Here is a 17283-nt window from a genome sequence, read left to right on the forward strand (position 1 = left end):
GCCTATGAAAGACAGGCTGACGCTAATGTTCTGTGCTAATGCTAGTGGGGATTTCAAAGTGAAGCCATTACTAGTGTACCATTCTGAAAATCCCAGAGTGTTCAGGAAAAACAATGTTATGAAGAGTAAATTGTGTGTGTTTTGGAAATCTAATAGTAAGGCATGGGTCACGAGGGAAATTTTCGTCGAGTGGTTCAATGAAGTGTTTGGCCCTAGTGTGAAGGAGTATCTCCTGGAAAAGAAATTGGATCTCAAGTGCCTGCTAGCAATGGACAATGTACAGGAAAAACAATGTTATGAAGAGTAAATTGTGTGTGTTTTGGAAATCTAATAGTAAGGCATGGGTCACGAGGGAAATTTTCGTCGAGTGGTTCAATGAAGTGTTTGGCCCTAGTGTGAAGGAGTATCTCCTGGAAAAGAAATTGGATCTCAAGTGCCTGCTAGCAATGGACAATGTACCTGCTCATCCTCCAAACTTGGATGACCTAATTTTCGAGGAGTTTGGGTTCATCACAGTAAAGTTCCTGCCCACGAATACCACTCCTCTCCTCCAACCCATGGACCAGCAAGTTATTGCAAACTTAAAAAAAACTACACAAAAGCAATGTTTCACAGGTGCTTGACTGTGACCACAGACACTCACTTGACCCTAAGGGAATTTTGGAGAGAACACTTCAGCATCCTCCATTGCATAACCCTTATAGGTATGGCTTGGGAAGGAGTGACTACCAGGACTTTGAACTCTGCCTGGAGAAAATTGTGGCCAGATTGTGTCGACAAGAGGGATTTTGAAGGGTTTGGGACTGACCCTAATGAGCCTATGTCTGTTGTAAAATCAATTGTGACACTGGGGAGTTCCATGGGGTTGGATGTGAGTTTGGAGGATGTGGAAGAATTGGTGGAAGACCACAGTGAAGAGCTCACCACTGAGGAGCTGCAAGAGCTTCAGCAGGAAGAGCAACACATCACAGCTCAGAATCTTGCTGCAGAGGAGGAGGAAGAGAGATGGAAAAAGGTGCCTTCAGAAATTAAAGAGATTTTTACTATGTGGGGTAAGATGGAAAGCTTTATGGAGAAACATCACCCTAACAAGGTTGTTGCAAGCCAGGTTGGCAACATGTACATTGACAAAGTCTTGGGCCATTTTAGGGAAGTGTTAAAGAGAAGCCAGAAACAGAGCTCTCTCCACAGTTATTTTGCGAGACAGGACTCCAGTGACTCTCAAGGTGGTCCTAGTGGCATTAAGAAACAGAGAAGAGAAGCAACCCCAGAAAAGCAAATGGTACCTGAGGTGTTGATGGAAGGGGATTCCCCTTCCAAACTATAAACAATCCACTCTCTCTCCTCCTCCAGTCTCCCATACACTAAGAAGAATCTCCAATAAAGGTAAGTGTTATGCTGTTAATGTTTCATTCATCATTTCCCATTGTATTGTTTATGTACTACGTGTATATTTCATGTAAAATTTTGTTTTGTTTTAATACTTCTGGGTGTCAGGAACGGATTAATTGTATTTACATTATTTCTTATGGGGAAAATTGATTCGTAAATCGTAAATTTCGTTTATAGTAATGGCTCCAGGAACGGATTAATTACGAAAAACGAGGGACCACTGTACTTCCCATTTCTATGACTCAAGTCCGGCTAACCAGTTTCCCTGAATCCCTTCACAAAATATTACCCTGCTCACACTCCAACAGCTCATCAGTCCCAAAAACCATTCGTCTCCATTCATTCCTATCTAACATGCACGTGCACGCTTGCTGGAAGTCCAAGCCATTCACCCACAAAACCTCCTTTACCCTCTCCAACCTTTTCGGGCACGACCCCTACCCTGTCTTCCTTCCCCTACGGATTTATATGCTCTCCAAGTTATTCTACTTTATTCCATTCTCTCTGAATGACCAAACCACCTCAACAGCCCCTCTTCAGCCCTCTGACTAATACTTTTAGTAACTCCACACCTCCTCCTAATTTTTCACACTACGAATTCTCTGCATAATATTTACACCACATATTGCTCTTAGACACGACATCTCCACTGCCTCCAGCTGCCTCCTCGCTGCAGCATTTACAACCCATGCTTCATACCCATATAAGAGTGTTGGTACTACAGTGGACCATTATATTACACAGATTTATTTGCTACTTTTGGTTATTGCACCATTGAAAAATTGTGGCACAATTTTATACAACACTTTGTAAAATTAACTTTACATGGTTCTGTTTGTGGGCGTGGAAAAAATTTCCTCAGCTCAAGCTGCCACCTTGTTGTGGGTCAGCAGGGGAAGCCTGCCACCATCCCCTGCCACCCTGACTGACTGACTTGACTGATTTACTGACTGACTGACTTAAAGTTAGACTTTTTCACCGAAGAGGTCCCTGAAACGGTGTTTAGAGCAGCTGATACCTTGCCGCCATTTGTATAATGTACTGCAGGGTAAAATAGAACAGAAATCCATTATAGGAATTATGCACACACCAGTACAACCACCGACTTCAGTACCAGAGCCTCTACCATCCACCTCAGCTCAGTAGGTCCACAGCATAACTATCCACTTTTTTATTTTTGTAAGATCTTGACGTCTAAAAAAAAAAAAAGTTGTATGGCTTTTTGGGGGCTCCCAGGAATGTTACCTATTTTTCCCATAAGTTCTTCAGTTTATCTATCATGGATTTACGTAACACTGTTTTCAGGAACATGACTACCGTGTAATATAACGGTCTATTGTATTATACTTTCATACATTCCCTTCTTTGCCTCCATGGATAACGTTTTTTTTATCTCCACTTACACACCACTCGCCTTTTTTCTTTCATCAGATCTATGATTAACCTCACCCTTCATAAACCCATCCTTTAGTAACCCCACACTGTTTTCTAATTTCTACACTCACAAGTATCATTGACTACTTTATATGTCAAACATATAATTCTCTGGTCTTACTCTTGCTGCAGACTGATTTCTTAACTGATACCTAAATATTTGCTTCGTCAGCTGTAATTCTCGTTCTTTCAAGTGTCTTTCCTTCAACACTATGCTGTCCTTCCCACATTTCTTTCCCATCTGCTGTGCAGCATTAAAAAACCTTATGGATATACGTAGTGCTCTCCATGAAAATGATATTTCTCTTTATTGTCAATGTTAATTCACATACTAACTTAACCTGGATGTTTATTAGAAATATTTTGTCTTCATATATATAACCGGACTTGAGTCCTGGAAATGGGAAGTACAATGCCTGCACTCTAAGGAGGGGTTTGAGATATTGGCAGTTTGGAGAGATATACAGTGGACCCCCGGATAACGATATTATTTCAATCCAGAAGTCTGTTTGGGTGGCGTTATAGACCGAATTAGTTCCCATAAGAGATATTGTGAATTAGATTAGTCCGTTTCAGACCCCCAAAAATACACCTATAAAAGCACTTACAAAAATACACTTACATAATTGGTCGAGTTGGGAGCTGATCGTTATGCGGGGGTCCACTGTATTGTGTATCTTTATACATATATACTTCTAAACTGTTGTATTCTGGGCACCTCTGCAAAAACAGTGATTATGTGTGAGTGAGGTGAAAGTGTTGAATGATGATGAAAGTATTTTCTTTTTGGGGATTTTCTTTCTCTTTGGGTCACCCTGCCTCGGTGGGAGACAGCCGACTTGTTGAAAAAAAAAAAAAATTGTCTTCATGCTTGTTTTAGCTGTATGATTTTCTTGACAGACCTCACACCCAGTTACTGGAGTGCACCGTTGGTCGTTCCTTGGCATAAGCGATCTTTCTCAAACTGGTGCAAAAAAGAAGGCTAATGAGAAGGAGAAGTGGACATGTCAGAACTGCAAGTGAGCCCTGAGCCAGATTAGTATTGTTGGAACTAATTTTGATTTCATTCATAAATATAATTAAAAAGAAAAGTGCAGTATATGATAGTGTAATATATTTGGGATAAGAGAAGTGAAGAGTGATATTGGATGAAAGTGTATGGCTGGGATATGTTGAATTTGGACAACACATCTCAGCCAGCTGTATACTCTTATGTTCTCTTTTGTTAATGTTCCAGTTTTCATTACTCACTACAGTAATTCCTTTATCATCTCTCTATAATTGACATTCATAAATATATTCTGTAGTGAAAAGAAAATATGCCTTTGTTGACATAAGATAATATTTCAGGTAGTGTCCTGTCTTTTTTTTTTATAAGTTAAGATTTTAGTTTCTTTATTTATTTTTTCCTCCAGGTTTCTGAATGTTTGTCATGCCAGTGAATGCATCATCTGTGGCTGTGGTGCTGATCCGGGCAACAAGCTGTCCTTAGTACCCCGGGAAATTCTCAGTCCAGTTGCTGACGAAAATGGCCCCACTTCTCGGCAAGCATTATCGAGGGTCTTCGCCAAGGCAAACATGAGCTCAAACAGTCTAGTCTCCAAAGCGGTGAAGCTCAGTTGGAAGTGTAAACAGTGCCGGCACTATAACTCGGCACATAGCTCAACATGCTCATCATGCATCAAGCTGATCGGTAGTAGTGGCAGTAGTAGCAGCAGCGGTCTGACTGTAGGTTACAGTATTCCAGTAGAGAATGCCATTACACCTGTGGAGGAAGTGGAAGGATCATTGATGGTGGAAAACAGTCTTTATTTTCTTGGAAATAATGCTTCTGCATTAACTTCCCCTGACACAGAATGTAACCGTTCACCAAAGAGGCAAATTTCTTGTACTTATGGTCAATTGCGATCTAAGTTGAGCAAATCAGAAGATAAACCAGTGTATGTGTCAGTGTCATCAAGGGTTTCAGAAAGAACAAACAGTTCGAACTTTGATAGTTTGGTTGTAAAACTTGATGCTAACAAAAATTACAGTGTTCACTGTAGTAATGATAATGAGGAGGTAGAGACGTGGGTGTGTAAAAGGTGCACGCTTAAAAATCCTATTGACTTTGAATATTGTGAAGTGTGTGATGCTCCTCGAAAACCAAACATACCAACTACTCTGCCAAAGAAAACTAAAAACATTCTTGGTATTTCAGGTAATGATATAGAAAATGGTAATGGTGAAACTGTTACTAGTCAAAAATCATGTATTAAGCACCACACTAGAAAAACTTGTCTTCGTAAATCTGCAAGTGATGCAACAGATTTAAACATTGCTGAATCTCTTGTCAAGTTTGTTGCCAGTAGACTCTCTTCACCATCAGAATCAAATATGTCAGGCCCAGCAAAAGTTGTGCAGGAATCTAAGCCAGAGAATATGATAGCAGTTTCACCACCCATGGTGGACCTCACACGTGCTGCAAGTCAGGAAGAATATACTCTGGCTGAATCTGATATGTGGTCGTGTAGCTTTTGCTCTTTTGCTTACAATCCTTCATGGTCAGAAACTTGTGACATGTGTAGTAGTACTAAGGAACGAGAAAAGAGTCCAAAAACGCAAGAAGTGTTAAATCAAGGTCTGGATGAGGACTTTCAGTTGCTAACAACAGATCTTGCAGAAGAAGGTAACTCACCAGATCAAAGTTGGACATGTATTAAGTGTACATTAGTAAATCCTGGTGTGGAAAATGCATGTAAGGTGTGTGGGGGTTCTAGACTAAAGAGTATCTGCTATGTTGATGATGCTACATTGAAGCGAGGAGAGTTCTGGACATGTGTAGTGTGTACTTTAAAGAATCCCATTTTTGCTAGACGTTGCAAGGCATGTAAAGCCAAGGTTGATGGCACTGGTGGTACAAGAGATAAACTCAGTTCAAATAATGAATCTAAACTAAAGGATTCAAGACCAAAATCTGAACATATCAACAGCCCAAGCTGGAGTATTGGTGCTCAAAAATCCCCAAGTTTGCAGAGAATGAGTCTAATGGACACTTCGGCTGCTGATGGTGGTAGGACAGTTCCCCAAATAGATAATCAAAATGGCGCTCAGTGCAACGACACATCTCGGGGAAATGGAGCCATACCTAAGTCAAATACAGTTGCAGGCTGCCAGATTTCAACTGTGCCCCAACCTTCCAGGTCACCATCATCCATGCCAAGTTCTCCTGTGGCTCGACCTAAAGAAGTGCTCACCTCTGCATCGTCTACCTCCTCTTGGAACTGTAGTGCCTGTACTTTCAATAACAGTGCCAGTGCTGTGTCATGTTCTATGTGTGGCTCTTCGCCAACTTTAGGAGATGTTGAGATTAGTTGGCCGGGTGACCGAACTTACAGAGGGCACTCTGAGTTGATGGATGTACTTAGGGAAATGGAGGTGCAAGATGCACTCAATAGGTGGACAAGAATTGTTCAGTACTGCAAAGTGGTGAGTAACTAATGAGTCCACAATTTTTATTACATGTTATTAATAATCTTGTTTGTACTGTTAGCCATTAACCCCTTGACTGTCACAACCCCCAATCCTGAGGTGTCTCCCAGTGTCGCAAAATTAAAAAAAAAAAAAAAATTTCTTATGAAATGATAGAGAATCTTTTCCCGATTGTAATGCCACCAAAAAAAAACGAAATTTGATGGATTGTATCCGAGTTTCAGAAATTGAATTCTGCCTTTGTTAACACAGTTGGATTTGTGTTTAAATGGCATTATTATGGGGAATTAGAATATGTGGTGCTCATTCTTGTAACTTGATGGTTGCTATTCATCTTAACCCTTAAATGGTCCAAACGTATATATACGTTCTCGTGCGTAGCTCCCCAAACGTATATATATGTTTTCTTTGTCATTCATTCAACGTTGCCACGATAAGCCTGAGTCACCTAGACATGAGAGAATGGGTGTGCGCACTCACTGTGCGCCATATTAAAATAACTGGGGATGCCTGGGTACCATATGCTCTTTTTTCCTATTAAAAAAAGACAATTTTTTTCTGTCAAAAAATTTGGGGCGCTACGCGAGTGAACGTATATATACGTTTGGACTGTTTAAGAGTTAATCTTGATTCCACACACACACACACTGGGAATTGCCGGGTGACTGCAACTGCTGTGCTTATTGTGCATGGAGATCCATGTGCCCTTTGTTTCTGCTTGCCTGGAAAATGAGTAGATTGAGTTAAAATAGAAGATTAGGTACTGGCCCTGTTGAATCAGTTGGTTATTCACTTACGGCAGCCCTTTACTTCACAACCCCCCTACACTCTCAACACACACTTCTAGCACTATCAAACAGTCTACCACACAAATCTCTTCCTACATTGCCTCTACCACCCCATATACATTTTATTGATTACCTTAACCCTTAAACGGTCCAAACAAATCGGCGTTCAAATTCGTAGTGCTACAAAAGTAGATCTACTTTTTTTTACATATTTTCAAATGTAACAAAAAAAAATGTAAATAAAAGTTTTTTTTACATACTTTCAGATGTTGAAAAAACGTATATATACGTTTGGACCATTTAAGGGTTAATTTATATCCACCATCTACCACAATATGACAGCATTATTGGTAAACAATATTGGCAGTATAATAGTGAAAAATTAGAGGACACAGGAATCGGGGAAAACTTCAAATGTTGATTTCTCAGTTTTCTCCTTATCAATTTCTTCAAGAATAACATTATTACTACTGTACTACAACAATGACAACAGCAATAACAGTGCAACAAACAACAAAAATGACAACAACAATGACAGCAAAGACAGGGCCTCCTCCTCCTCCTCCCAGTTATAATAATAATAATGTTTATTTCTTTATGCTGCACAAAAATGTGGTTTAAATGAAAGCCACAAATTATACAGTTTATTTTGGTCAACTAATCATAAGGCTTACATTAAGGAGGACTTCTTATGCAGTTGGCTACAATCGTAAATACAATAGGAAAGGTAGTTAACCCTTTGACTGTTTTCGACCTATAAATACGTCTTACGAGCCAATGTTTCTGACGTATATATACTCAATAATTCTAGCGGCTTCAAATCAAGTGGGAGAAAGCTGGTAGGCCCACATGTGAGAGAATGGGTCTGTGTGGTCAGTGTGCACCACATAAAAAAAATCCTGCAGCACACATTGCGTAATGAGAAAAAAAAAACTCTGATCGTTTTTTTGGAATAAAACGCCGACTTTGATGTGTATTTTCGTATAGTATTTATTGTTGTATTCGCGTTTTCATGGTCTTAGGTGATAAAATGGAAAACATATTACAGAAACAGAGATGATTTTCATTACTTTTACGATGAAAACGACCTTGAAACTGAGCTCAAAGTAGCGGAAATGTTCGATTTTTACCAATGTTCAAGAGTAAATAAATCACACCACACGTCCAATACACGTCAACTGGGGAGTCTAATATTCTTTCACTAGTGCACTGATATTATTTATACCATTTTTACAATAATGCAGTCGTCTGCATAACAGTAAATTTTGTATTTTTTTGTATGAATAAAAAATCAAAATAGAAAGCAATAATAATATAAGAGGGGCCTAGAGATGTGACTAATGAACAGAGAATATGTTATTTTAGTGCCACGAATGTCTACCTTGTTTATTCTGGACCCTATTTTGAAATTGGCATCTTTTTTATTTTGCGTGAAATTGGCCAAATTGCCAATTTCTGACCACCATATTGGGTAGTCCAAATTAGTAAATGGGAGGTTTCTTGTACTCAGCTGATAGATAAAATGGAGTTCTAAAGAAATAGCTATGAGTTTGGTCAACTGGAACAATGGAATTGGCTGAAAATAGGGCTCAAAGTCGGCGAAATCGCCGATACGCATATGTCGCCGAGACCGCTAACTTCGCGGGAGCATAATTCCACGAGTTTTCGACCAAATTTCGAACTTTTGGTGTCATTACCATCGGGAAAAGATTATCATTTCATAAGAAAAAATAATTTTTTTTTTTTTTTTCAAAAATTGAGCGACATAGAATGACAGTTTCAGAGAGGGGCCTGAAACAGTCAAAGGGTTAATGACCAAAGGCCAATTACTAAAGAATTACTTATTATTTAAACTGATTGAATGATCGTCAGTTTTGTGGAGCGACTGAAAAAAGATGGTGAACATAGAGCAAGTCACTTATATCACAATACAAATGAAATGGGACAAGATATAAAAAATAAATATTCTTTTACAGTCGGTTGGCCCCTATCTCAAAAGCCTCATACAATGAAACCACTCCTAGTGCAAAGTGATATTCTGCATTCTTGAATTTTTGTTGTTGTCCCAGTCACTATACCACAGCACATGTTTATTTAGACACATTTTAGAGCAATCTCCTCTTTGTACCTCCCTTCCTCACACCCTTTATCTTTAACTGGCATGCAAGCCTTAATTATGCTGCTGCCTGTTCTGCTTTTATTAGGTGATTTTAACTCTTTATTTACTATGGGGATGTTCTCACTGAGACTCAGAGATACATGTTGGTCTTTTCTCACCTAACTGCCTCTGTTTTGATCACTGGCATTCCAGCACATCTAGGTTCTTGAATCCACACACTCAGTATGGATCTCTCTGTCTCCTCTGTCTGTAATGCTAGGGTTTGATTGGATTCCTAATAAGTCCATAAAATCAGTCATTTCCCTACTGTCATTAATTTCCACTATTCTCATTAATTCCCAACCTTGCTGGCCTGGTGGCAATTTGAATGTACAGATTGAACACAGTGAGTAGTTTTCCATGAATGCAGTGCACTCTAATAGTAAGTTTTTTTTTTAACCAAATTGCAACTGAGCTTCGAATGTCTTCCTTCACTGTTAGTGTGGGAAGTGGTACTCTTGTGTCTGCTTATTAGCCACACTAGACACACACATGGTGACTTCTAGACCGAGATAAGAGGCCAAACATTCCAATTTTTTTTTTTTTTGACTGAGAAATAAAATTTAATGGATTTCTTGTGCTCTGCTAATTGAAAACATGTGTAGTGTTATAAGTATTTGATGATTATTACACAAACAGCTCATCCTTTTAACCACAACATCATGGCACTGTTGTAAAAACAGTTGGGGGGGGGGGGGCAGAATTTTTATCATTTATCTTTCAAGTTTTTCCACTGTAGCCTAACCCAGCCCAACTTAGCTTAGAAATAAGCTAGAAGCCTTGTATGAAAGTATGACATAGTTAATAGCTTGTTAATAGTTAATAGCTTTTTCTACATCTTAGCTTGTGCACAAGCTAAGATGTAGAAAAAGACGTATACAGTTCAGGACATTTATTATTATTATAATAAAAAAAAAAGCGCTAAGCCACAAGAGCTATACAGCACTGTCAGGACATTTATTAAAGGAAATGTTTCACCACAAGTGGCTTCTTCAGCTAAATTGTTCCAAAGAAATGCTTATTGTCCTGTGACCTAACAATGACTCAGGTCATAACTCTTGATCTTTAGGTCAAACTGAGCTAAGAATTCTAGACATGAGCTTAGAGCATAAGATATCCTGGAATACCAAATACTGTACTATATAATATTACATTGGGTCCTTCATATTTCTCCCATTTACCTCTTGGATGCACCATTGACTTTCTTAAGTGTTACAGTATCATTAATACACAGCTAATGAGGCTGCTGTATTTAATTTTTTACTCTTTTTACAGAACCAACATCCATTTGTAGATGATTCCTTTCCTCCTGTGCCGAAGTCTCTATTCTACAGCTCCTCTGAGAAGAATGAGTCCCGTGTAACACAGTGGCTACGTCCTCATGAAATTGTCACCGATTCAGATAACCGAAACATTAAGTGGGCAGTCTTCAGAACTCCTCTTCCATCTGATATTTCACAAGGTATTTTTTAATGATGAGTTTTTTAACAGTGGCTGTCTCTCACCAAGGTAGGCAGGTGAATCCCCCATAAAAATGTATGATAAAACTAATCGATATTTAAGTGCAGTAGGTAAACACACTCTTTGTTTCAGACATCACATTCATATATTGAGTTTTTCTAATGTGTTATTAAAAAACAAAAAGGAATTTTGTCTTAGGATGGTCTGCTCTGTTACAAAACTAAGGCAAAATTTTTAATCTGGTAGTAATACAATGTATGCATTTCTTCCACACATTGTTTGTACCATTTTTCTTTATCAAAATTCAACATAAGTCATTAATATATTCTCTGAGGTGGCCCAGTAAATTAAAAGTGGGAAATGTCTTTCTCCAGAATGATGTCCGTGTTGCATGTTGAAATGTAAGTACAGCATTTGGACTACCATATGCACATTCCATGTTTCTTTTTTTTTTTTTAACAAGTCGGCCGTCTCCTACCGAGGCAGGGTGACCCAAAAAGAGAAAGAAAATCCCCAAAACGAAAATACTTTCATCATTCAACACTTTCACCTCACTCACACATAATCACTGTTTTTGCAGAGGTGCTCAAAATACAACAGTTTAGAAGCATATACGTATAAAGATACACAACATATCCCTCCAAACTGCTAATATTCCGAACCCCTCCTTTAGAGTGCAGGCATTGTACTTCCCATTTCCAGGACTCAAGTCCGACTATATGAAAATAACCGGTTTCCCTGAATCCCTTCACTAAATATTACCCTGCTTACACTCCAACAGATCATCAGGCCCCAAATACCATTCGTCTCCATTCACTCCTATCGAACACACTCATGCACCCCTGCTGGAAGTCCAAGCCCCTCACCCACAAAACCTCCCTTACCCCTTCCTTCCAACCTTTTCGAGGATGACCCCCTACCCTGCCTTCCTACCCCTACAGATTTATACGCTCTCCATGTCATTCTACTTTGATCCAATCTCTCTAAATGACCAAACCACCTCAACAACCCCTCTTCAGCCCTCTGACTAATACTTTTATTAACTCCACACCTTCTCCTAATTTCCACACTCCGAATTTTCTGCATAATATTTACACCACACATTGCCCTTAGACAGGACATCTCCACTGCCTTCAACTGCCTCCTTGCTGCTTCATTTACAACCCAAGCTTCACACCCATATAAGAGTGTTGGTGCTACTGTACTTTCATACATTCCCTTCTTTGCCTCCATAGATAACATTTTTTGTCTCCACATATACCTCAACGCACCACTTACCTTTTTTCCCTCATCAATTCTATGATTAACCTCATCCTTCATAAATCCATCCGCCGACACGTCAACTCCCAAGTATCTGAAAACATTCACTTCTTCCGTACTACTCCTCCCCAATTTGATATCCAATTTTTCTTTATCTAAATCATTTGATACCCTCATCACCTTATTCTTTTCTATGCTCACTTTCAACTTTCTACCTTTACACACACTCCCAAACTCATCCACTAACCTTTACAATTTTTCTCTGGAATCACCCATGAGCACAGTATCATCAGAAAAAAGCAACTGTGTCAATTCCCATTTTGTATTTGATTCCCCATAATTTAATCCCACCCCTCTCCCGGACACCCTAGCATTTACTTCTTTTACAACCCCATCTATAAATATATTAAACAACCATGGTGACATTACACATCCCTCTCTAAGACCTACTTTTACTGGGAAGTATTCTCCCTCTCTTCTACACACCCTAACCTGAGCCTCACTATCCTCATAAAACTCTTTACAACATTTAGTAACTTACCACCTATTCCATATACTTGCAACAACTGCCACATTGCTCCCCTATCCACTCTTATATGCCTTTTCTAAATCCATAAATGCAATAAAAACTTCCCTACCTTTATCTAAATACTGTTCACATATATGCTTCAACGTAAACACTTGATCTACACATCCCCTACCCACTCTGAAACCTCCTTGCTCATCCACAATCCTACATTCTGTCCTACCTCTAATTCTTTCAATTATAACCCTACCTTACACTTTTCCTGGTATACTCAGTAAACTAATTCCTCTATAATTTTTACAGTCTTTTTTGTCCCCCTTCCCTTTATATAAAGGGACTTTATATAAACATTTATTAAACAAAAATACCAACCACTCCAACACTATATCCCCCCCTGGGACTATACATGCTCTCTGCCAATCCCTAGGTACCTTCCCCTCTTTCATACATTTATTAAACAAAAATACCAACCACTCCAACACTATATCCCCCCCTGCAATAATATTATGTAGTATTATTGTGAATATGATAACTGTGTACAATACCGACAAGTTCATAAGTAATACACGTGCAATAGTTAGGTATCTTCATTCGACTGAAGAAGCCTACTGTGTAGGTGAAATGTTTTGGAATGAAGATGCCTAACTGTTGCACGTGCGTCTTACTTATCAATGTATAATAATACTAATTAATTAATGGACTAAGAGTTATCCTATTCCTTCCTCTACCACCAGCACGAGTAACCTTATGCACCCCAAAGCTAATCAGGTTATTTAATAAATTAATAATTTGTTAAAATAATTAATGAGAGCTCTTTGTATGTGTGAGCTTGTCTAAAGTGTAGTAGAATATACACATATACTACATCTGTGTTTTGTTTGTCACATGCAGTTCTGTTTTAAGTAATACACTACAAAAATTAGGGATGTAAAAATAGTACCTTAATAATGTAATTCTTGCAAGACTATAAAATTGAGGTACATATGAAACTGACATGTGCACTTCTTTTACAGGTGTTTTGGGTAACTGTTGGCTGCTGAGTGCATTGGCAGTATTGGCTGAGAGGGATGATCTTGTTAAGAAGATCATGGTTACTCGAGAATTTTGCCCAGAGGGTGTCTATCAGGTGGGGTCCTAATGAGATATAATAATTTTTTTTTATAACATGGCCATCTCCCACTGAGGCAGGGTGACCCCCAAAAAAGAAACACTTTCACCATCATTCACACATAATCACCATCTTGGCAGAGGCGCCCAGATACAACAGTTCAGATGTCACGCCAAACAGCCAATATCCCAAACCCCTCCTTTAAAGTGCAGGCATTGTGCTTCCCACCTCCAAGACTCAAGTCCGCTAACTGGTTTCCCTGAATCCCTTCACAAACTGTTACCCTGCTCACACTCAAATAGCTTGTCAAGTCCCAGAAACCATTCATCTCCATGCACTCCTATCTAACATGCTCAGACATGCCTGTTGTATATCCAAGCCTCTTGCACACACAATCTCTTTCACCCCCTCCCTCCATCCTTTTCTAGGGCAACCCCTACCCCTCCTTCCCTCCACTACAAATTTATACACCTTCCAAGTCATCCTATTTTACTCCATCCTCTTTAATATTAAAATGGTAAAATTTATGTTTACAGCCTCTCCTCACTTAACGACAGAATTGCGTTCCTAAGACCACGTCGGTAAAAGAATTCATCACTAAGTGAGGATCGTACTATAATGGTAGTGTTTTTTTTTTTCCATCTTTGATATTGTTTTAATGTCACCTTTGCACCATTTATAACATTTTTAGTATATTTTTAAATATTTATACAGTAGTGTACTGTGTACGTATTGTAATAAACAGAATAGATGAAATCAGCTCTAATATACATTAGTTATGCATACTGGTCGGAGAGCCCGTCGTAAGTACGAGTCATCGGTAAACGAGTACATCATTGAATGAGGAGAGGCTGTATTAAATTTGTATTGTGAAAATGCTTGGATCTTTTACTAAAATATGATTTTTTTTTTTCAACAAACTGGCCGTATCTCACCAAGGCAGGGTGATCTAAAATGAAAAACAAAAGTTTCTCATTTAAAACTTAGCAATTTATATAGGAGAAGGGGTTACTAGCCCCTTGCTCCCGGCATTTTAGTAGCCTCTTACGATGTGCATGGCTTATGGGGGGAAGAATTCTGTTACACTTTCCCATGGAGACAAAAATATGATAAGTAACATTAATTATGTATAATTCTGTGTGATTCAAGTTCTTAATATCTGCTATGTATTTATTGCTTGTGTTATGCATATGATTACATTAATACTTACATGTTCTTCACTTTACACAGAACATGTGTTCTGAAAAAACACCGTGTAATGTGACCCCGTGTTATTGTGTGTAACCCAGTTTTACATAGTCAAAGGGAAGATTAAATTCCAATCCCTCACCCAGACCCAGTATTCTTTTACCTATCTTACCAATGAACTCTTTTTTTTTTTTTTTTTTGTAAAAAGTTGGTCGTCTCCCACCGAGGCAGGGTGACCCAAAAAAAAAAAAGAAAATCCCCAAAAAGAAAATATTTTAATCACCATTCAACACTTTCACCTCACTCATACATAATCACTGTTTTTGCAGGTGTGCTCAAAATACAGCAGTTTAAAAGCATATACGTATAAAGATACACAACATATCCCTCCAAACTGCCAATATCCCAAACCCCTCCTTTAAAGTGCAGGCATTGTACTTCCCATTTCCAGGACTCAAGTCTGGCTATATAAAAATAACAGGTTTCCCTGAATTCCTTCCCTAAATATTACCCTGCTCATACTCCAACAGCTTGTCAGGTCCCAAATACCATTCGTCTCCATTCACTCCTATCAAACACGCTCACGCATGCTTGCTGGAAGTCCAAGCCCCTTGCCCACAAAACCTCCTTTACCCCCTCCCTCCAACCTTTTCGAGGATGACCCTTACCCTACCTTCCTTCCCCTACAGAAAACTCTTTGCAAGAAACCTAGTCGTCTTCCTTTCTTTCAACACACCAGCCGTATCCCACCAAGGCAAGGTGGCCCAAAAGGAAAAACTAAAGTTTCTCCTTTTACATTTAGTAATACTGTATATGCAGGAGAAGGGGTTACTAGCCCCTTGCTCCGGCATTTTAGTCACCTCTTACGACACGCATGGCTTACAGAGGAAGAATTCTGTTCCACTTCCCCATGGAGATAAGAGGAAATAAACAAGAACAAGAATTAGAAAGAAAATAGAAGAAAACCCAGAGGGGTGTGTATATATATATGCTTGTACATGTATGTGTAGTGTGACCTAAGTGTAAGTAGAAGTAGCAAGACGTACCTGAAACCTTGCTTGTTTATGAGACAAAAAAATGGACACCAACAATTCTACCTTCATGTAAAACAATTACAGGCTTTCGTTTTACACTCACTTGGCAGGACGGTAGTACCTCCCTGGGTGGTTGCTGTTTACAAACCTACTACCTAGAAGAAACCTAGTATGATGATAAAATGCATCATGAAACTAGGATTCCTCTTCCAAACCAGCTGGTACTATGTTCTCAGTTGTAAGTCTGATTTTTAGAGAGAGGGAGGAGAGAGAGAGAGAGAGATGAGTGTGTGTGAATGAGATAGATAGATATGTATATGTATTTATGCTATACAGAATACTATATGTATATGTAACTTATTCATTTGCCTTATCTTTAATTTTACTTTTTAAGTAATAATTGGGTTTTATTCAACGAAGGTGCGTCTATGTAAGGCAGGACGTTGGGTTACTGTGTTAGTGGATGACCTCCTTCCCTGTGACCGTCATTGTCGCCTGGTATATTCCCAAGCCAAGCGACGTCAGCTGTGGGTACCTCTCATTGAGAAAGCTGTAGCTAAAGTTCATGGGTGTTATGAGGCTCTGGTGTCTGGCCGTGCTATAGAGGGACTGGCCACGCTCACTGGAGCACCGTGTGAGAGCCTTCCATTACAGGTATGCTTTAGTCGCTAGAATTTTCAGGTTTTTAACTTTCACTTTTTGTTGCACAAGAAGAATGATCACTCCCAAGATTGTTAAAGTCCTCACCATCAGGCCCATGAGAAAATGTTTTTCCTGATACACATGAAAAAATTGTAGTTCCCAAGTGCTATAAGCTGTGCTGCCTGCATAATATTTTCCACTCTTTACATCTATGAACTTTCTTAGTTCATAATAATTTAACATGTACAGTATAACAAAATTCTGAAATGACACTACATATGGTAGAAGTGGAATATCTACATAACCTGTCTTTCTTCTCAGTGGGGTTTTCTTGAAAGTTACAAAGGTTATGATATATGCTTCCAGTTTGTATGTGCTTTATCTGTGGTGATGTGAAGCACAGTGCTTTATATATTGAGTTGTTGATGATGATGTATGAGGCTTTTTTTTTTTTTTTTTTTTTTTTTTTTTTTTTTTTGAAAGTGTGACGAGGGCTGAGCTGATGGTGGACTCTGGTTATCTCTGGAGTGACCATGCTCTCAGAGGGTGAGTGGAGGAGATAGCTGCTGATACATTAAAGTATCCTATATTCCTATATTAAGGAAGACTTGCTGATTCTCCATACTACAAAGATTTGTTTAATTTGATGAGTTTTGCATTTTGATTTATTATTTGGTTATTTTTCAACACAGCTGTCATAAAAATATACAGACACAGTATTTTAAGTGATTAGCTAATTACGTATAACTCGTATATGTAATGTTTTAACCTATTCAAATGTTTAAAATAGCATACTGTAATTCTTGTATATGTATATTTCA

At 38.7% G+C, this 17283-nt stretch overlaps 1 protein-coding gene across 3 annotated transcripts in view; it reads left to right on the forward strand.

The window, feature by feature from the left end:
• Window positions 1-17283, forward strand: part of sol (small optic lobes) — a 68129-nt gene that overhangs the window by 19862 nt on the left and 30984 nt on the right. For all 3 annotated transcript variants that reach the window (XM_070100284.1, XM_070100282.1, XM_070100285.1), the window contains exons 3-7: window positions 3727-3845; window positions 4242-6294; window positions 10519-10705; window positions 13504-13616; window positions 16241-16474. In XM_070100284.1, coding sequence (XP_069956385.1) covers window positions 3727-3845; window positions 4242-6294; window positions 10519-10705; window positions 13504-13616; window positions 16241-16474 — 2706 coding nt within the window. The remainder of the gene's footprint in view (window positions 1-3726; window positions 3846-4241; window positions 6295-10518; window positions 10706-13503; window positions 13617-16240; window positions 16475-17283) is intronic.

The sequence above is a fragment of the Cherax quadricarinatus genome, chromosome 72, assembly GCF_038502225.1.
Source record: "Cherax quadricarinatus isolate ZL_2023a chromosome 72, ASM3850222v1, whole genome shotgun sequence".
NCBI classification, from domain to species: domain Eukaryota; kingdom Metazoa; phylum Arthropoda; class Malacostraca; order Decapoda; family Parastacidae; genus Cherax; species Cherax quadricarinatus.